The sequence below is a fragment of the Phascolarctos cinereus genome, unplaced genomic scaffold (assembly GCF_003287225.1).
Source record: "Phascolarctos cinereus isolate Bilbo 61053 unplaced genomic scaffold, phaCin_HiC Scaffold_2;HRSCAF=192, whole genome shotgun sequence".
Lineage (NCBI taxonomy): Eukaryota > Metazoa > Chordata > Mammalia > Diprotodontia > Phascolarctidae > Phascolarctos > Phascolarctos cinereus.
The window spans coordinates 140,666,800-140,687,868 of NW_027555625.1; the positions used below are offsets into that span (position 1 = coordinate 140,666,800).

Here is a 21,069-nt window from a genome sequence, read left to right on the forward strand (position 1 = left end):
CCAAAGTGAGCAGAGGAAGCCAAAAGGGAGCCAAGAAAGAGGTGAGTCTGGACAGCTGGCATGAGTGACCTTCCTCCTGGCCAAAAGAATCAAAGACCGGGTGGGGACATCTCTGAAAGGGCTAGGTTCTTCACAGAACCCTGGATTTGGCCACTTTGGGTGGCAAGTGCCCCTCCTTCAGACCACAGGACACTAGGCTGCTGCAGCTGAAGTTGTTTCCTAGGCCAGGTTTCCTGTATGTGCCTAAGGGAATATGCTCAACTGGAAAGCGAACTAGATGCCTTCACAAAGTAGCCCCCAGATCCAATTTGGGTGGCTCGGGGTGGGGGGGTGGCTCAGGGTGGGGAATGGGACCCCGTGGAAGGGCTATCCCTGGCTTCACCCCTCCATGGGAATTTGGGCTTCCCAGGACTACTCTGCCAACCACCCTGGCCTCTGTGAGAAGCTTTGAACCAGGTGAGACAAGGGGGAAAGGAGCAACTAGTCCTCTTCATTCAGCCAGCTAGAGCCCTTCCTTCCCAGGAGAAAGAGAGGGAGGGAGGGAGTTGTTGCCAAAGACAGAAACAGAAAAAAGAGAAAATCTTACACAGGCATGGGAAGGCCCATTCATAGCTATGAGATGGTGGATTCTGGGGGAAAGGGAATGACCACCCCTCTTTGCTCAAGAGCCTCTCCCTTCTCAACTCCCTCTGGGAGTCAAACACTAGTTTTCATTCCGGTAATGACCTTGGCAGTGTGCAGCTCACAGCTGTGGTCAGCAGGGGGAGCCCTGACTCTCCAGCCCCTTTTGCACCCGCCCTTGGCTCCAGACATGAATGTATGGTCTTTTCTGGCAAAGGAGACATCATGAGGTTCCTAGAGTTTGGGACAGGATAAGTATACTCGCCCCATTATAACTTTGTTTGCCCCTTGTCTAAGTAGGAATTGAACATGAGGGGGCCTATGGGATTGGGAGAGGGTGGTCTTCCAACCCCCCTCCCCATTTCCTCATCCCCCACCCCGGGAATCAGGGCAGTGAGGACTGTGATGGGATGGAGGAGGTCAGATGGTACCCTCAGCTTCATTTGACATTTCAATCAGAATCAACACCCTGTCCTGGTCATGTTGTCTGCGCCCATATATCTCCCAGTCTGAGGTCACCTATGGGGGGGGGGAGAATCTATTTGGTTGTCATATTAAGTACTTATCTTTGTCCAAGGCTCTTATTCCCTACCCTGTTCTCCCCACTACTTCTGAACAATTCTACTCCAGGCTTTCTATCCCCCATTCCCTCCAGCCAACAAACCCAGTCCTCCTCTCTTTGGTCCTGAAATGAGGGGCCCAGGAGACAGCCTCAGGAACCCATCCCTTACCTCAAAGTAGGTTTAAAAAAACCCAGAACAATAAAAAACAAGAGGCAGGAGTGAACAAGGAAGGCAGATGGATTGCTTAGGACTGCCTAGCTCTTCCATACCTCCTCATCGCCATTCCTATGATTCATTCTCTCTCTCTCTCTCTCTCTCTCTCTCTCTCTCTCTCTCTCTCTCTCTCTCTCTCTCTCTCTCTCTCTCTCTCTCTCTCTCTCTCTTTCTCTCTATCTCTTCCTCCCTCCCTCCCTCCCTCTCCCTCCTCCCCCCCCCACCCAGGAAGAAGAAGCAGGAGGAGTTGTCTCCTCCTTGCTGCTGTTGCTGCTGCTGCTGATCTGGCCAGGAAGTTGTCGTGGCAACGGGAGGCGGGGAGGAGATGCACCGAGGGATGGAGGTCTGTGTCACCGCTGCTGCTACTGCACCTCAGCCCCATGCTCAGGGGCCTTGAATCAAAGGTACTGCAAGAACCCCCCTCCTACTTCCGTCCTTTACCTTCATCCCCATAGCCCCCGCCCCCAACCCCAACCCTTACTTCCCTCCCACTTATGTTTCTATTGAAAGAGAGAAATGTACTCCCCCGACCTTCCTCTTTCCCTCCTGCCACCACCGTGGCTCCCAGTTATCCCTCTTACTCCAGGCGCAGGCTGCCCTCTGGGTGTCAGCCTCTCCCAGCCCCAGAGGAAGCTTCCTGGTTCCATTACAGTGATGGTTTTCAGGAAAGGGAAAGAGGTGGCCTGAGGAGGACCTTGGGGTGGGGTGGTAGAAAGGATTAATCCCAGGCTGCTGATGATAGAAGGCTGCCTGGTTCTTATTCTCACATATAGGCTAAGGTATATGCATGTGGGTGTTTTTTTCAGGACTGAGGTAGAAGCAGGACACTGGGGAGGAGGGAGGTATATCCTCCTAGGCTCCTAGGTAGAAAGCCAGCTATGTCTTATATGCCTCCCACTGTTACTGATACAAGCTTTGATTCAGGGCACAGGAAGGACAGAATTGAGGGAAATGGAAGGCAAAGGCTGAGACTCCTTATCTTAAAATAAAAATATTGTATTGCCCGTTCCCAGGTCATCTCCACCTTTCCTAAAGGTTATATCCATCCACCCTCTTCCAAAGCCTTCTATCTGTTCTCCTAACCCCTTTTTCCCCTCTTTAAATAGATCAGGCTTTTCTTTTCTTTCCCCAGGTTTCTTCTCCACATTTCCACACACCCCTTTATCTTTCCTCACCCCAGGATTATATCCACCCTCACAAACCACCCAGTTCTTCCCATCTCATTCATCTGACTCTTTCCCCCTGCCTAACTCCTCCTTTCTCTTGTTGAATACGCCCTGTCCCCTAATCATGCCTCCAGACGTCTTCCCCTCTTCTTGCCTTTACTACCAAACCCTTGAGAAGAAGAAACATTTCCCCTAGATGCTTGGGACTGGATACCCTGATATTTGTCATAAAAGTGCCCCAAGACCCCTTCTTCAGATGCTGGGTTTCCTGAACAACAACTGCCACCATCTACGGACTGACTGTAGGCAGTCGTTACTAGGGCAACAGTAGGGGATGTTGAGGTAGACAAGTGGGGGCAGGATGAGAGAGAGGAAGTTTGGAAAACTGGCATGAGGACTTGGAAATCTGAGCTCCTGGTCATCCATGACCTAACTGAGCTGTGCCCCTGTTCACTCCTGGCAGGTGGGAGAAAGGATAGGTACAAAGGATTCTTTAGCTTTGCCTCAGTTTCCCCAGGCTTTTTTTTTTTTTTTCTGTGAGCCTTTAGTGACAACCTATGAATTTTTTATAGTATCTGAAAGGGACAAGGAGGGAGCAATTCTTGTGGCCTGGCACTAATAGAAATGTGCCTGCTTTGGGCTTGGGTTTGGGGTTTTTTTGGAGATCACAGGGAGGTGAAGGAAGGAGAAAGCAGGCCTGATAAGTAATGGGGCCTCTCCAGTTCATTTTACTGCAGCTTCCTTTAATTCCTGACCCCCCTGGGTGAGCCACCGTAATATCTCTAGCCTTCTCTTCTTTCACCCCCACCTGTACCATTGCCCCCAGACTACCTTATGCCCTGTGGCATGTATAACTGTACCTGAGAGGGCTGTGTCTCAGTAGTGCTGCCTACCCTGGAGAATTCCCCTGCCACTTATGGGGTGGAGTAAGAGAGGGACTGTCCAGGTGTTTGGAGGAGAAAGACATTTGCTCTTCCCCTCAGGCTTATCTGGGGCTGAGGTGCTCCTGTCTGTCACTGGACAGGCCTAGTCCAGGGCTGGAGTTGTTCATTTCTTTGTAAGGATACCGTGTGTGTGTGTGTGTGTGTGTGTGTGTGTGTGTGTGTGTGTGTGTGTGTGTGTGTGTGGTAAAAGAGGAAAAATCAACAGTCAGATGGATGCACTGGTGGCTATGGGAATTCTGCTTTGTCATGATGCTGAGCTAATTCTCCTCTTGTTCTGAAATGGTCAGAGCCAGCAGCAGAACAGGGGTGGAAGCAAGCTTAGCTCAGGCATAAACTCCGATGCTCCAATGGAGAATACACACACACACAACACACACACACACCACACACACTCAACACTCCACTCTCTCTCTCTCTCTCTCTCTCTCTGTCTGTCTTCTCTCTCTCTCTCTCTCTTCTCTCTCTCTTCTCTCTCTCTCTCTTCTCTCTCTTTCTCTCTCACACACACACACTCCCTCTCTCCCTCCCTCCCTGCTTAGGCCCAGACACATGCTATCAGCTGGGGGTGGGGGAGCTTGGAGGGTGTGTATGAAGGAAATAAGCCAGCCAACCAGCAGCTGCCCTGCCTGACAGCCAGATACCGGCTCCCCAGCATCAGGGGACCAATTCAAACCCAGAGATCATCCCGGCAGGCTAAGAGGAACCAGGGAACATGGGTGAGAGGGGGCTGGGGGCATGGAAAAGATATAAACCTGCTTAGCAAAGACTAGCCACCCCTTCTCCTGACTCCTACCCAAAACACCAACCCCCAATCTGGCTCTTTTCCGGTTATTTTTATTTTTATTATTATTTTTTTTTACTCTGGAAAAGCCAGTGCCCATTTCCCAGGAGAGACGACTATTATTTAGGTGGATGAATAAAGGGAGGCCGGTGGATTTGTGTTTGAGCTCCCCCTGTCCTTCCCCTCGATCTACCACCCAGGACACAGGCTATCCAGGGCCCTGGTGCTGCCCAGGAGGAGGTAGGTAGCACATTTCCCTTCTCTCACCCATGGTGGCATGCTTCTAGCCAGGCAGCAAGGCCCATTCATGTGTGTGTGGAGGGAGGGAGATGGCTCCGAGGACCTCCACAGATGGACTGAATTGAGATGGGGGAGTGAGAGAGTGGCTGGTTGCCTTGGCATGGTAATTGCCCCTTATTTTGGAGGAAGGACTTCTGGATGGGCCCATTCCTTGAACAGGCTGAATTGTATCTGGATTTGGCCTTGAGACCTCCTTGAGAAAGGGGGTCTGCAGCTTGGAGGGGAACCTAGGGCTGTGTGATCTGTGCCCTGGCCACAGAGCATCTGTCCCACCCGTCTGGATAGAACTAACCTGCTTGCTCAGGAGTGAATGGGGTCATTGGGGTATGGGAATGGATGAAAAGTGTTAGCATCTCTTTCAGTAATCTGCAACTTAACATCCTCCCCTCCCCCCACGGACATCCCCAGTTAGGTAGCAGTCTAAAGTTTGGTCATGTTTGCTGTAGGTTTGGTGTTTCCATTTACAAAGGTGAGGGGACCAGGCCAGCCCCCGTCTTATCCACGGCTGTTTCAGGCCACTCACAAAGAGTTAACTCACCATTGTGCTGGGCCGGGGCTGGTGGAAGAATGAGGTTTTTAGAAGGGTGAGGCTGCAGGCCCTGACCCTGTTGCTCCTTGTTATACTGGAAAGCCTGAAGTACATTAAAAGGGTGGGGGCTAAACAAACCCTTAGGCCCAGGAAGGTCCCCAGGGCACCTCGGCCCTGCCCTGTCCTTCCTCTCACCTCCTCCCCCTGTCCTGCTGGGTAGGCATGGTACCCATTCCCTTTCTCTTGTCTCCAGTTCATTGTCCTACTTGGGAATATCTGGAAAGCTAGAAGAAAGGGGATCCAGGAGCGAAGGAAGCTTTGTGTACTGTAGGGATAGAGGAGCTCAAACAATAAATACTTATGAAGCACCTGCTGTGTACCAGGCACTGTGCTAGGCACTGGAGAGCTCTGTGAAAGAGGGTGTGTGTGTGTGTGTGTGTGTGTGTGTGTGTGTGTGTGTCTGTGAGTTTGAGAGCAAATGTAAGCACGTGGTATGGATGGGTGGGTGGGTGCTGGGGAAGTGGGCGTCATCTGAAGAGTGTGGCAGTGGGGTGCGTGGGTGAGTGCCAATGCTTGTGATATGGCTATGCATCACTCCGTATCCCTGGGTGGCGTGTTATGCAACAGCTTGTCAGCCTTTGCCTTGGTGTGCATGGAACAACCATGTCGGCCCCTCAGACAAGCAGCCAGTCAACAAGCTTTGGTTAAGGGCCTGCTAGGTACCAGACACTGTGCTTAGTGCTGGAAATACAAAGAAACGTAAAGACGGAGACCCTGCCGTCAAGAAGCTCACGTTCTACAACACATCAGTAACTCTGCGCGTGCAACAGATACGCTGAGCAGATGGGATGGAATTTCAGAGGGAAGGCACCAACATGTCTGTCATGCTTACTTCATGGATGTAGATATACTAACATGTGTATATAACAGGTACATTTATGTATATGTGGGTACTCTGTGTGTGTGTGTGTGTGTGTGTGTGTTTGTATAAAAACCAGGGCCAGGATAGTTTAAAATCCCTTCTTTCTAGCTCCACCCCAGGGATGCCCCCAGGCAGATGGATTTAGGGCATGGGGGGATCATCCCCATGAAGTCCTGGGCCCTTCCCTCTCCCACAGTAGTAATCAGTGCAGCTTGGATAAGTGACACTATTACCAGCCAGTAGTGCCAGCTATAAATAGGGGCTGGAGAGAGAACATGAGCACCAGAGGTGCTGAGCGCTGAACGGAGCAGGGGAGGGGCAGTGAGAACATAGAGGAGGCCTCTTCAGGGACAGGATGTAGGACCCCTAACTTTGACCGTGGTCAGCCTCAAGTGGAAAGGGTCTTCCATAGATTCGGAAATGACAGAGGTCACCTTGGCTGCTTTTTGCATTTCCCTCCCTTCCCCACCTACCCCCATGCTGCTGGAGAGCTAGTTACTAAAACCCCAGAGCAGCTGGCTGCTAGGTGAAGGTCCAGGCATCTGGGCCTGGAAATGCCCATGTCATCTGGCCACTCCTCTCTTCTCACAGACTAGAGCTAGAGTGGCCTGTTGGACATGGTGTGTTAGGCCCAGAACAGTCCCAAACACAACAGATGGAGGTGCCTGGAGACCTTACGGAAAAGAGAGGAAAAGAATGAGGCAAGAGGAAACAGCTGTGTTGCTTTCCCCAAAACGGGGAAAAACAACAAACTCTTGATGAAAGCCAGAGACTGGGGCTTAGTTCTGCATTGGTGGCATTTCTGGTGACAGGCAAGAGAGTACATACAGGGCACGGGTCAGCTACTACCCATCCCTAATCACACAATGAGAATGTCTCTTAGACTGTGCCCTCCCCCCACCAGCCCAGGGTGCCATTTTGGAAACTTGTGACCTAGCTGGATTCAGTCTTTATTTCAGGCATCCAACTGTTGCCACAGTAACTTGGTGAAGAGAGGGCATGGGAGAGGGTGAAAGGGAAACCAGGAGAGAAGATGGTGAAAGAAAGGGAAGGAAAAACGGGGGGGGGGAAGGGAGAGAAGGGAAAGAAGAAGAGGGTGAGAGAGAGAGAGAGATGGCAATAAATAAGACCTTGAGAAAACTGGACAGGAATACCTAGGGGCAGAGCTGATCCTAACCCCAACACTCGTGCTCATGTGGACTAATTCCTAATTAGTAGCCAGTTGGGGCTGATTTTATGCCTAGCCTCACCCTGCTGACACTACAAGGGACCAGGGGGGTGTGGTGTACATATGTATATGTATCTCCCCTGAGTTTCTTCCTGGATATGCTGCTCCAATATAGCCCCCAGGGAGAAGGTTGGGGAACGGAGGACATGATAGAAGGTATTCCTTTAATGGGAGGAAAGTTAAACTAGATGACAATAATAACTCTAGTGTTATATATAGTATATGTGATCAATACACTATGTACATAGCATATAACATATCATATATAGTCTAGTGTAGTAATATAATATATATTATCTATGATATATATGTATGTGGATATATAGAGAGACAGATGTATGTGTGAATATATATATATGTATATGTATATATATAAAATATTGCACATTCCTCACAACAGTTGGGGGAAGGGGGAAGAGTTATTTTAGCAGAATGGAAAGTTATCAGTCATTCAATAAGCGTTGGTTAAATGCCTTTTCTGTTCCAGGCACTGTCTAGGCTGGATATACAAATACAAAAGAGGGAGTCCTTGCCCTCAATGGGCTTACATTCTCCTAGGGAATGGGAGGTTAAATGGCTCGAACAAGGTCACACGGCTAGCTGAGTGTCAGGACCTGGAGTCGGGTCTCCTGACTCTAAGACCACAATTCTTTCCACTCCACCTGTGTCCAAAGTCCCTTCCAACTCTAAAATTCTTGAACTTGTGTTCAAGTTGGCCTTTTGCCTCTTGTCATCCCAGAGCCCCTGATTTGGGCCTGTTCACTCCACGACCATACTTAGACCCCTGTCCTACAGTGAGAAGTCTGGCATGAGTAACTGGGAGGGAAGAAACCTGGGAGGCCCATGTGGGTGGGTCTTATCAAGGCAGTGTGGGGGCTTTGGAGGTTCTGGTTGCCATGGAGATGGGTGGGTGGCTTGAGTTAGCATTTGGCTGGTGTCTCAGATAAGGAGGGAGGAGCAGAAGAAGAGGGTGAAGGCTGGAGGAGGAAGACAGAGTATGTGTCTGAGCCTGGGACAAGAGAGAGAATAAAGGGTTTAGGAGAGGTCCTTTCCGGCATCTGGCCTCCCTTCCACCAGGCTTCCCTCCACCACTTCCTTCTATTCCTCCCTTGCTTCCTGAAGCTTGCCCTCCAGCTCTCTAGGTCTTCTGGTCATCTTGTCCATTGGTCGTCACTAGGTCTTTAGAGAGAAAGGGAGTATGTATGTAGGGGGTGTGGGCAAGGGCAGCCATGCTGCTGAAGGTTATGTTAACTCATGAGATACTGAGTATAAGGGTGAAAATATGCACATGCATGTTCAAACAGGGCCAGTTCCCAAATCAAGCAAATCAGTTGGAGTGCGACGTGTTGAATAATCAGCCACATGCTAGACTCATGAGTCAAGAAGATCTGGCTATGAACCTCAACTCTAACACTAACTGTGTGACCTTGGGCAAGTCACTTAACCCCTGAGCCTTAGCATTAGCTATAAAATGAGGATTATGAGACTTGTAGTAGCTACCCCACATTGGTAAAGCACTTTGTAAACTCTAAAAGGGTAGCTGGGTCACTAAACTCCTTTTTGAGCTTCAGTTCCTCATCTGTGAAACTCGGATGATGATACTATCTACATTATGTGCCTCATGCAGAAAGCTCTAAAGATCAAATGGGATGATAGATAGAAAGAGCTTTGTAAACTTCAGAAGTCAGTCAGCTGTTATCAGTTCACAAGACACTGAAATTATTTGGGGGAAGGATGTGAAAATGCTCGTGTCCTGTGTATAAACAAGGCTGACCTGATACTGTGGTCCCAGCTGCTTACATGACTTGGTGTGAGGGGAGCTAGGAAGACCCCCCCCACCAGCATCTCCTTCACAAATGTCAGGAGTCCCTAAAATCAAATCATTCCTTTCGGTTAAGACCACCTGTGTTCTAAAAGTGTCATTCAAAGATGACTGGGGAGTCTTCAAGAACCTTTCTAGGGGTCCATGAGGTCAAAACTATTTTTATAGTTATACTCAAGATGTTTTAGTTCTAATATGGTAAATATCAGTAGATTATCTCATATAAACTAAAGCTTTCTTAGGGGAAAGCTTCTCAATTTTCAAGAATGCAAAGATGTACTAAGACCAAAAAGTTTGAGAACCTGGGCCCTGGTTTTTAGGAGTCCCCAATTAAAATGCAAATACTCCTGAAAGAGTAATTCATTCCTTATTATCAACCGTTAGCACCTTAAGGGGGATAATTAATCCAATTACCTTCTCTACAGAAGGATTTAATAAAGTCCTTCCAACTAATCATCTGAATTTCTGAATTGGAAGGGAGCTCAGTCAACCCCTAGTTCACCCAGCCCATAACTGAACAATAATTCCTCCTCTTAATGGACATTTACATAATGCTTTAAGCAGATTTCCCCTATATTATCTCATTTGATCTTTACAGCTATCTTGTGAGTTATGAATTTCATTGAGGCAGAAATGGAGGGTCAAGAAAGATAAGTGATTTGTCCAGAGTCACACAGCTAGTAGCATCAGAAGAGAGATTTAAGTTAAAGTCTTTTCTGGCTCCAAATTTAACATTCTTTCCACTATGCGGAACACTGCCTCTACAACAATTCTGATAACTAGTCATCTGGACTTTAGACAGTCCCTCCTGACTGGAGGGACCCATCTTCTCCTGAGGAAGCCCATTCACTGGAGTAGGGGGTGCGGAGAGGGGCAGTTTCAATTGTTAAAGAAAAATTTTCCTTATATCAAGCCTAAATCTGCCTCTTAGTAATATATAGCCATCTCCCCCAATTCTACTCTTTGGGGTCAAATGGAACAAGTCTAGTAATTGTCTCTTTTAGTGGCAGTCTAGCAAGTATTTGGACATGGCTCTCCTGTGCCCCTGAAACTTCCTTCCTATTCTCCAAGCTAAGGGTCTTCCATTCCTTTAATCAATCCACATGTGACATTGACTCAAAGCTCTTCACTATCCTCGTGGCCTTCTTCCACATACTCTTAAATTTTAAATTTAAGTTTAAATCCAGTCTCAGACACTTACTAGATGTGGGACCTTGGACAAGTCACTTAACCTGTGTTTATCTCAGTTTCCTCAACTTTAAAATGGGGGTAATAATAGTACCTACTTCCTTTCCAAGGTTGTTGTGAGGATCAAATGAGATAATATTTGTAAAGTATTAAACACAGTGTCTGGCCCATAGTAAGCACTATATAAATGTCATAATTATTATTATTCTCAACTGTAAAGTAAGAATAATAATAACAATAGGATCAAATGAGATGATAATTATAAAGTGCTTAGCACAATGCTTGGCACATAATAGGTGCTATATAAAATCCAGCTATTATCATTACTGCCTTAAAGCTTGTTAATTTCCTACTTAAAATGTGGTGCCCCAAATGGAACGTAGTGTTGTGGACGTGTGGCGGCTATGTGGCACAGTGGATAAAGTGCTGGGCCTGGAGTTAGGAAGAGTCATCTTCCTGAGTTCAAATCCAGCCTCAGCGATGTGACCTTGGGCAAGTCATTTAATCCTGTTTGCCTCAGTTTCCTCATCTGTCAAATGAGCTGGAGAAGAAAATGGCAAATCACTCCAGTATCTTTGCCAAGTAAATCCCAAATGGGGACACAAAGAGTTGGACATGAGTGAAAAAACAACTGAACAACCACAAAACAACATTGCAGATGTGATCAGATGAGGGCAGAACACATTGGGACTGATTATCAGCTCCTGGTTCCTGGAAGCTTTACCAAATCAGCTTTTTTTGGCTGCCATATCACACTGTTTACTCATTTTGAGTTTTCAATTAAGTAAAACCCCAGATCTTTTTCAAAGACACTGTTGAATTAAACATTCCTTCCCTCATGTACTTGTGAAATCCATTTCTTGAATCCAAGTGCAAGGTATTACACTGGATCCTTCTAAAATTTCATCTTATTAGAATCAGTCTTCTAGTGTGTTCAGATCAGTTTGTATCATGGCCCTGTCATTTAGCGTGTCCATGATCTCTCCTACCTCTGTGTCACCTTCAGATTTGCTCAGGATGCCAACTAGGCCTTTGCCTAAGTTACTGAGAAAAATGTTAACTAGCATGAGACCGAGCACAGACCCCTGGGACACCCCATGGGAGAACTCTTTTTCCAAGTTGGTGAGGAACCCTGAATGAGGAAGTTAACTTACACCTTAATACTCATTAATGTTAATACTTAATGTCTCCTACTTCATTGAGACTTTGGTGCACAGTTAGACAGGGTAGTGTGCTGTAAAGAACAATTGATGCAGAGTCAGAAGACCTGGGTTCAAATTCTGATTCTGCTACTTTCTACCCTAGGAGTTTGAGGAAATCATTTTGCTTTTCTGGATCTGAGTTTCCTAATTTATAAAGTGAAGGTGGTTGGGCTAGATGACCTCTGAGGGCCTTCTAAATCTAGGTTCTGATGATGATCCTTTGATATTATGGGGCCCTTCAGGAATTAAGATACAGCACAGGGTTATTTTTATGAACATAAAGGGGAAGTGATAAGTGGGGAGGTGCAATTGAATGGGACTACGTGGAGCACATTTTCCTAGAGGGTGGCCTTTAGTAGCTGAGGGGCAGTTCTACATGTGGTGGGTAAGGGACTAGAAGAGAAAGAGCCATGAAAAAGGAGACAGAGACAGACAGATAAAGAGAAAGAGAGAGAGAGAGAGAGAGAGAGAGAGAGAGAGAGAGAGAGAGAGAGAGAGAGAAAGGAAAGGCATGGTGAAAGGGTAGGAAAGACATCTTTCCTACATCCTAATTTTGCCTTAAATTGAAACTTTGTGAGCATGTTTCTATATGGATATGGGAATGAGAGCTTAAATGAAGGAAGGGGGAGGGACCAGTGGAAAGATGATGGATTTAGACCTAGAAGAGGCCATCAGGTCCCAAGCCCTTCATATTACAGGGGAGAAAATTGAGATTAGGGAGGCTAAGTGATTTGCCTGAGGTCACATTGGTAGTAAAGGGCAAAGCTGAGATTTAAACCTAAATCTAGTGTTCTTTCCAGCATTCTAATGAAGACCTCCCACCTCAAACCTGTTACTCAGTTGGAAGCATGTAGCACAGCCTAAAACCTCAGGGCCCCAAGGGTTTGGGTCTCTTGCATGGGTTTAGGCTAAGTGCCAGAATGTCCTTAGTACTGTGAGAATCCTTCTCCTGAGAGGTGGAAATTGATAACAGGCTACTTAGAGGTGGGCTTGGGTTAGAGAGGTGCTGGTGTTTCTAGACTGCCCCACAGAGATGATGCTGTCCAAAATGTTTTCTTGGACATCACCAGTAACCTCCAAGAGACTTCCCATCTGTAGGAGCCTGAGTGATCACCTCCAGTCACCAAATCCAGCTATCATTTCTCAGTCTTTATTTTTCTCCACAGTTTTTGAAACTGTTTATCACCCCCTCTTCTAGCTAGATATTGCCCCCTGCCTCAATTTCAGAAACATCATGCTCTTAACATGTTTTCTTGACTTTTCTAGTTTCTCGTCTTTTTGACGCCTTAGTAAGAGAAGTCCCCACAAGCCTATCTTTGGCCCTCATCTCTACTCTATGAGGTAATAGTTGTAAAGCACTTAGCATAGTGCTTGGCATACAGTAGGCACTTAATAAATGCTCATTCCCTCTTTACACAGATTTCTTTGTAGTGTTATTCACTCTCATGGTTTTAGCTACCATGGATGCAGATGGCTTCCAAATCTATAACTCCAATTTGGGTTCTAGATTCAGGTTTCTAGTCATCTCTGCCCAGCTGTCCCCACCAGCACCTCACACTCAACACAGGTTTTCAGGACTGAGCTTTTAGCCTCTGTTGAACCTGCTCCACTTCGGGGTTTTACCATGTCTCTCTATGGCTTCACAGTTCACCATGCCTGTGGTATACCTATTCTTGAGGCAACTGGATGACACGGTAGATACAGTGTCAGCCCTGGAGTCAGAAAGTCAGAAAGACCTGAGTTGGAATCTTGTCTCGGAGACTTCCCAGGTGGATGACCCCTGGCCTGTCACTTTAACTTCTTTAACTTTAACTTAAACCTGCACTAAGACTTTTGGAATACCTTGTACATGTATAACACTTTGCAAACCTTAAAGTGCTATGTCAATGCTAGCTGGTATTAGCTTTCACTCTCCCTCCCTTGATTCTCATCTACAGTCATTTACTAGGACTTATTGAGGCTAGAGCTGCAACATGTTTCAATCTGTTCCCTCCTTTCCATTTCCTCTGCCATTACTGTACTGCAGACCTTTGTAACTACCCACTTGGGGGAGGACTGGATTCTTGGAATAACTCCCTACCAGGTCATCTTGTCTCCCTTTTCTCCCCATCTCAACCCATCCCAAATACCAGAATGATCTTTCTCATGCTAAGTAGCTGCCTGTTGCCTAGCAGATAAAGTTCAAACTACTCTGCCTGACAGGCAAGGCATACTGTAACATGAGGAGGAGGAGGAGGAGGAGGATAGCTAGAATTTATATAGGGGCAGCTAAGTGGTACAGTGGAGAGAGTACTGGGGGCCTGGAATTAGGAAGACCTGAGCTCAAATCCAACCTCAGATACTTACTAGCTGTGTGACCCTGGGCAAGTCATTTAGCCTTCTTTGCCTCAGTTTCCTCATCTGTAAAATGAACTAGAGAAGGACTTGGCAAACCACTCCCTTGTCTTGCCAAGAAAACTCCAAATGGGCTCACAAAGAATCAGATATAATTGAAACAATTGAACAACATTTGTAGAAAGCTTACTATGTGCCAGGCCCTGTGCTAAGCAACCCTGCAAGGTAGGTGCTATTATTATTCCCATTTCACAGATGAGGAAACTGGAGCAAACAGAGCTTAGGGACTTGCCCAAGGTCATAGAGCTAGTAAGTTTCTGAATCTGGATTTAAACTCAGGTCTTCCTGACTCTAGGCCCAGTGTTCACCTAGCTGACTCAATCTGGTGCTACCCTACCTTTACAGCCTTACCTCATGTTATTCCCTTCCCCAAACAATTACACTCTTCTTTATTTTTGTAATCTCTTCCCACCTTCTCTTCACCCATTGAATTCCTTCTCATTCTCTAAAACCCAATTCAAATGCCATTCCCCTTAGAAATCTTTACTTGATTCCCCAGCTCAATAATGATCTTCTTCTTGAGACCCCATAGAGAACTTGGTTTCAGACTCTGTAATGTACTCAGCATGTAGTACTGTGGACCTTAACTGTCTGTGCTGGTTTCTCATCTTGGATTAGAGTTTTAGCTCCTTCACAGCAGGGACTGTCTATACTCTAAAGATTCTCTCTCCTCCCTCACCCAGCTCTCCAGTGCTTTGGCCACAGTAGGTGGGTCATAAATGTTTGTTATCCCATGCAAATAAGCTGACAGGGTGCCCTTTGTATTGACTTTCTCTGTCATGCTCTGCAGTGACCTCAGATTGAGAGAATGCCCAAGGAGAGTCTCATGTCTGTGTTTCTAGTTGCCCGTCTGGGGCTGTGGAAGCAAGCAGGTGGAGTATCATGAGCTTGGGGATTGGCCAGTGATCAAGAGAGAATCTTCAGAGTCAAGTGCCCGCTGAGGGTCTGATGCTAATGGCCGCATGAGTCCTTCCTTTTCCTTTGAGGAGAAGAAGGCTGCGGTAGAGGTCTCGGCCTCTGGACACGGCCACAGCAGAAGCCAGAGCTTAGAATGGAGTCATTCCAAGGACCCCTAGCCAGTCTTCTGTCTTGAATCCAGATCTTTCTTCAGCAAGTCCCACGGAGAAGAGAAAGTTTCCCCATGGGAAGTTGGATGAAGGTCCGGTCAATTTAGTAGATCTTTATACATGTCTAATACTTTCTGAGGCCCCTATGGAGAACGAAGAAGATCTAGTCCTCTTTCTCCAGGAGTTTCATAATCTGATTAGGAAGACAAGTTATTTACATATATGATTATTTTGTTGTGGTGTATAGACTGTAAATGTTCTTGTCTTTCAGAAAAAATTAAGAACTGGAGTAGTTTGGGAAGGCTTCCAGAAGGAGGATGGGACTTGAGGTAGGCCTTAATGGATAGGTAGGATTTGGACAGTCAGAGGGAAGGGAGGTAAGATGGGTAACTACATGAGCAAAAAAAGGTATATAGGTAGAAATGAGCAGGACTTTTTGAGGGGGACCAGAACGGGAGTGGCCTGGTAGGAACATAATAATGGGAGGAAAAGTTGGCAACATCCAGCGTTGTAGTATTTCTTCCTTTGCGACCATCTGTGTCAAGGGATGGATATAGAAAAGCTTTCATGGCAAGAACTGTGGGTGAGAGTGTTTCCCACTTACCCATGTACCTCCCATAGTTGCTAGCCCCTTTTCTTCGTCTGGCTTTACCCAAATAGTTGGACCAGCTACTGCTCCTAGCGCCATCTTTAATCAATTGAGTATATACTTAGGATACTGATAGTCTGGAAAGTGCCCAGAGAGGACAAGTGGAACGGTCAAAGGCCTTGAGTATATGTCATGTGGATCAGTTGAAGGAACTGGGTACCTTTAGCCTGGCGAAGCCTCAAGGGAAATAGGATAGCCATGGTTAGTTACTCTAAACACTGTCATATGGAGTAAGAATTAGTCTTGTCCTTTTTGGCCTAAGAAGACAGAACCAGTAGAAAGGGTTGGAAATTACAAGGAGGAAACTTTAGGAAAATTTCCTAACAAATAGAGTTGCAGAAGGGGTTGTCTTAGGAGATGGTGGGTTTCCTCTCTTGGAGGTCTTACCAGGTACTAGGTATGTTATACTGGGGCTTCCTTTAATGTCTGTGTTGGACCAAATAACCGCTGGGGTCCCTTCCAACGCTTATATTCTGTGACTCTGAATCTACTCTTGCCCAGGACTGTGCACCTCATTGGAGATGCAAAGATGTCAAGACACAGTTTCTGCCTTTAATGAGCATAACAAAATGATAGATAACATCAATTTCTGTAAATATATGTGTGTTTGTGTATACACACATATATTATAGTACTTTATGGTTTAGAAAGCACTTTCTGTAGAAACATGGATGGAAAGCTAGCTCTGGGTTTCATAATGATACCGATATAATAGCCCATTAAAATTTGCAAAGCACTTTTACTAGCTGTGTGATAATTGGTAAGTCACTTAATGTCTCTGAGCCTCAGTTTTCCTCATCTATAAAATGGAGATAATAGTATCTATATTTACAAGGTTGTTATGAAATTCAGAGATGTCCACAAAGGACTTAGCAAACGTTAAAGCGCTCTATAAATGTCAGTGGTATTGTGATTTGTACCCCACCCCCAAAATATGGTCTGTGTCATAGGTAGGGCCAATATTCTTATTCCCATTTTACTGATAAGGAAACTGAGGACCAGCCCAGAGAAATGATTAATGATAGGATTTTAGGATTTAGAGCTGGCAGGTACCTTAAAGATCATCTAGTCCAGCCCCAACTTATTTTACAGGTGAGGAAAACTAGTCCCAAGGTCACACAGGTGTTAAATATGTAATAGAACCAGGATTTAAACCTAGGTCTTCTGACTCCTAGGTCCTCTGCTTTCCCCCTGTGCCATAGCTGCTCCCTTATATGATTGGTGAGATAAGACTAGCTTTTATGAAGCAATTAAAAAGCCAGGCGAGACAACATATGATTAAGTGCTAAGTGGTGTGGTATTGACGCTAAGTGCAATTGTGATTCCGGGAAGGGAGATATTGATGTGGGATCATATGGTTAGGCTTCATTGAGGAGCTGGGAGTTGGTTTGACCCTTGAAGATTTATGAAGCATATGAACAATCAGTAAAGGAGACATTTTGGACCCTGTCTTCTTTGGATTCAGGCTGATAGGAACCCTTTATTTCCCTTCCTTCTCAGTCCTGGTTAAACCACAGTGAGTGGTACAGGAAAAAATGATGATCAGTTCTCTCCTCCCCAAATTCGAGTAGTTCGTAGAATCCCAGAATCTCAGGGCTAAAAGACAGCACAGAGGTCACATCCTTTTATTAAGGAGATTTGTTCTATGAAGTTTGGATTCAGTGACCCTGGGCAAGTCACTTAACCCCAGTTGCCTCACCCCAAAATAAAAAAAGTCTCTGGTTGAAGTTTGGATTCAGTCAGAGGGCCACACTTGAGGACCTAGAGGGCCACACGTGGCCTGGAGGCTTCGGGTTCCCCACCCCTGGTGGAGTATTCCTAATTCTTACCTGAATGAGAGTCCTCTCTTATAGACTACCCCGACTTTGCTTGAACACCTCCAGTGACAAGTTACTCACCATCTACCACTTTGGGATAGTTGTGAGTGTTAGATGTTTGCAACATCCCTAAATCTCCCTCTAAATAACTCGTTGCTCCCAGTTCTGCCCTCTGGAGCCACAAAGAACAAATCAAATGTCTCTTGTGCCCCTCAGATACTTAAAGAATACCCTCCTCTTCCACCCTCAAGTGGTCTCTTTTCTAAGCTAAAAATCTTCTTCCACCAGCCCTCAGGTAGAACGCCCTGGAGACCCTTCTCCGTCCTGGGTTGCCTTCCTTCACATGCTGTCTGGCTTCCCAGTGACTTTCCTGAAATGCAGTCTCCAGAATTGAGTACTACAGCTTATGTGTGGTCCGATCTGGGCAGGCAGTGCAGGGGGAGCGCTGCCTCCTCTGCCTGGAGTCTAATATCGGATTAGTTTTATTGGTTGCTATGTCACCCTGTTAGCTCCTGTGGAGCCTCTAGGCCTCTGACAAAGCCAGGTCTTTTTCAGAGCTCTACTGTCTAGCCACACCTCCCCCATGCTATGCTTGTGAAGTTGATTTCTGAACTTCCTTCCTTGTCTGAGTGGCCTCTGTGGGTACTGCTTGATGTCCCATTGGGTTATTCCCTTTCTTGGCACTAAGTAGCGATCTGGGAAATAGGAAGCAAAGTGGGGAGGGGTTCTTGGCAGTGAGGGGTGCTGAGGGTATTGAGGTTAGTAAGAGGAGAGAGGTAACAGCCAGGATGTCTGAGAGTGAGGGTGCTGTAGAGATGCAGCAGGAGGGCACCGGCTTCAGGAGCTGGTGAGAGAGGTGTAGTAACAGGATCCTAGGTGGGCAGTAGGTTAAGAAACTACTGGGAGAATGGGGGCAGGCACCTCAAGGGAAGTAAGATGTTGAGGCCAGGAAGCAGGACCTATACTCCTACAGTCATTTCCTCTCCAGCCAGAGAACAATGGCTCAAAACAAGTGTAATATCCCCACCCCCTACTACCATCCTTTCCCACCCCTCCCCCAGAGCACACTTTCTCTTGGATTGAGCCAGTGGAAAGGTTGAATCGATGAAGCCTCTGGCTGTCCTCTGCTGGAGGCTCTGGACCTTCCTTCCCTTCCCCTGGAGCCAGTCCTAGACTCACCTAGACCCTGAGAGAACTCTGGCTAGGAGTATCCGGTGCAGTGACAGCCTGCCTCCACCTTCCCTTTCCCATCCCATTCCCATGGTTTTGCAGATTCCCTACAGAGGAGGCTTTACAGATGCCCCCCCCTTTTTTCTCCTCCCCCAAAAGGGACGTGGAGCTGCTGGCTTTGCTGGTATGTGCTTTCTGCCTCCTGCCTGGCTGAGCTCCATTGAACTCTGAACTCTGGGGCTGCTGGGGCAGAGTCGATTGACATGCACTTTATTCTCTCTCCTCCCCTCCTTGTCCCCCCCCCTTCTCACTCCCCCAGTCCTCTGTGAGTGATCCTGTCCCCAAGATCCAGCTGCATGGAACGGCTACAGAAGGTAGGAAGCAAGCTGAGGACTCCATCATGCCCTGTCCCCACTCCCAGGGAAGGGGAGAGGCAAGTGAGGGAGGGAGCATACTGGTGGGAGAGGATCAGGACCAGGGTTTCGCCAGCCTACCTGCCTCACCAGTTTGACAATCATGCCACCTGGTGGCTGTTCATGCCATAGTGGCCCAATTCCAACACTACTGCCTACATTTTTTTAGAGAATAGATTGGGGGTGGGGGGGAGTGTTTTTAGTAGAAGGTAACCCTCTCTGTTCCCGGTTCCCACACCTACACTTCCCCTCATCCAAGCCCTTTCCCCAGACCTCTGTTCACCCATGTCTCCCACTTCCCAGCAACCGCTCACCTCCCCCGGGAGCGTGAGCTCCTCCCGAGATTCCAGTGTGCCTGGCTCTCCCTCCAGCATTGTGGTGAGTACCCAGCCCCCAGCCCTGGTCCTCAGCCCCCGCTAGGCGTGTGTCGGGGGTGGGGTTGGTTGAGGGGGTGAGAGGTAGGTTAGGTGCCCAGCTGAGGTCTGAGCCTCTCTGGGAAGCTGAAGCACAATGGGTGTGGGCTACGTCTGCCTTGGGGTGAGGGGACCCAGGTACCCTGGGTAACGAGTCTGGTCCTGTCTTGTCTCTCTCTTCAGGCCAAGATGGATAATCAGGTGCTGGGCTACAAGGACCTGGCGGCCATCCCCAAGGACAAGGCCATCCTGGACATTGAACGACCAGACTTGATGATCTATGAACCACACTTCACATACTCCCTCCTGGACCACGTGGAGCTGCCTCGAAGCAGAGAGGTAGGGTGTGTGTGTGTGTGTGTGTGTGTGTGTGTGTGTGTGTGTGTGTGTGTGTGTGTGTAAGTGCTCTTTTGGGGGAAAGAAAAAAAAAGTAATAGCCTTCCTATAGAGCTTTCAGTCTTGTAAAGCATTTTGCATCTATCTCATTAGATCCTATAAAACCTGAGGTACATATTATTTTTTTGTCCCCATTTTACAGATGAGGAAACTGAGGCTGAAAGGTTACATGATTTACCAAGAGTCATTAGTGTTTGAAGCCACATTTGAACTCATTTCTTCCAACTCCAAATCTAGTATTCTATCCACTTTGCCACCTAACTTAGCTGCCTCTAAAAGAAAAAAGTGATTTTAGGAGAAACTCTCATTGTAGTTTGTGTCTAGGCAGGAGAGAGATTTAAGATGATGAGAAATGGGAAATGTGCCCAGGAAACTTGCATGGGGAAGACAAGCTAGATTGGGAATCAGAGGACCCTCACCTCTGCCCCTTATTACTTGGCCTACCTTGGGCAAAATACTTTCCTGCCCTTTGGGCCTTACCTGGGAAATGAAAGGGTTGAATTGGATGCCCCTCTGCAGTTACTGCTGACTATGGATCTGTGACCCTGTATGATGATTAGTACTAATTGAGTGCTTAGTAACAGTAGTTTAATGTTGTTATGAGTCAAAATGACACATTTTGAATTTATGTTGTACTTCTGTTCATTACCTGTTGTTCAGAATATAGGAGCAAACAGAATGCTGGGGCTGGAAGGGGTCTCAGGTCATTTAGTCCAACCCCCTCCACTTTACAGAGGAAGCTGAGGCCCAGAGAAGGAAGTGACTTGTCCACAGCTGTAGAACAAGTTATTTAGAAGAGCTAGGACCAGAACCCAAGCACAGTGCAGTCAGGAAGACCAGAGTTCAAATCTGGCCTCGGACACTTACTAGCTGTGTGACTCTGGGCAGATCATGTAACCTCTGTTTGCATAAATTTCCTCATCTGTAAAATGGGTATGAGAATAGCACCTACCTCCCAAGATTGATATGAGGACCAATGAGATAGTAATTGTGAAGTGCTAAGCACAGTGCCTGACACTTATATAAGTGCTATATAAATGCTACCTGTTATTAGTTCTCTGCTATTACGTCATGCTCAAGACAGTATCATCCAGAGCTCTAAACAAGTAAGTAAGGTGCAGAAGTTCCTGAGAGTGGGAGTGTTTGCCTGTAAACCCTTTCCCTGAGATAATGTTTGTAAAGCACTTAGCATGATGCCTGGCACTTAGTAGGTGATGGACAAACACTTGTTTCTTTCCTGTCTTCCACTCGATTGTCACGTTGACCCTATG

General features: G+C 46.9%; 1 protein-coding gene across 1 annotated transcript in view; it reads left to right on the forward strand.

The window, feature by feature from the left end:
- DMTN (dematin actin binding protein) overlaps positions 1 to 21,069 on the forward strand; it is a 44,765-nt gene that overhangs the window by 7,807 nt on the left and 15,889 nt on the right. Inside the window, exons 2-6 of the mRNA XM_020975717.2 lie at positions 1,626 to 1,801; positions 4,378 to 4,528; positions 18,896 to 18,950; positions 19,293 to 19,367; positions 19,586 to 19,741. Coding sequence (XP_020831376.1) covers positions 18,933 to 18,950; positions 19,293 to 19,367; positions 19,586 to 19,741 — 249 coding nt within the window. The 5' untranslated portion in view covers positions 1,626 to 1,801; positions 4,378 to 4,528; positions 18,896 to 18,932. The remainder of the gene's footprint in view (positions 1 to 1,625; positions 1,802 to 4,377; positions 4,529 to 18,895; positions 18,951 to 19,292; positions 19,368 to 19,585; positions 19,742 to 21,069) is intronic.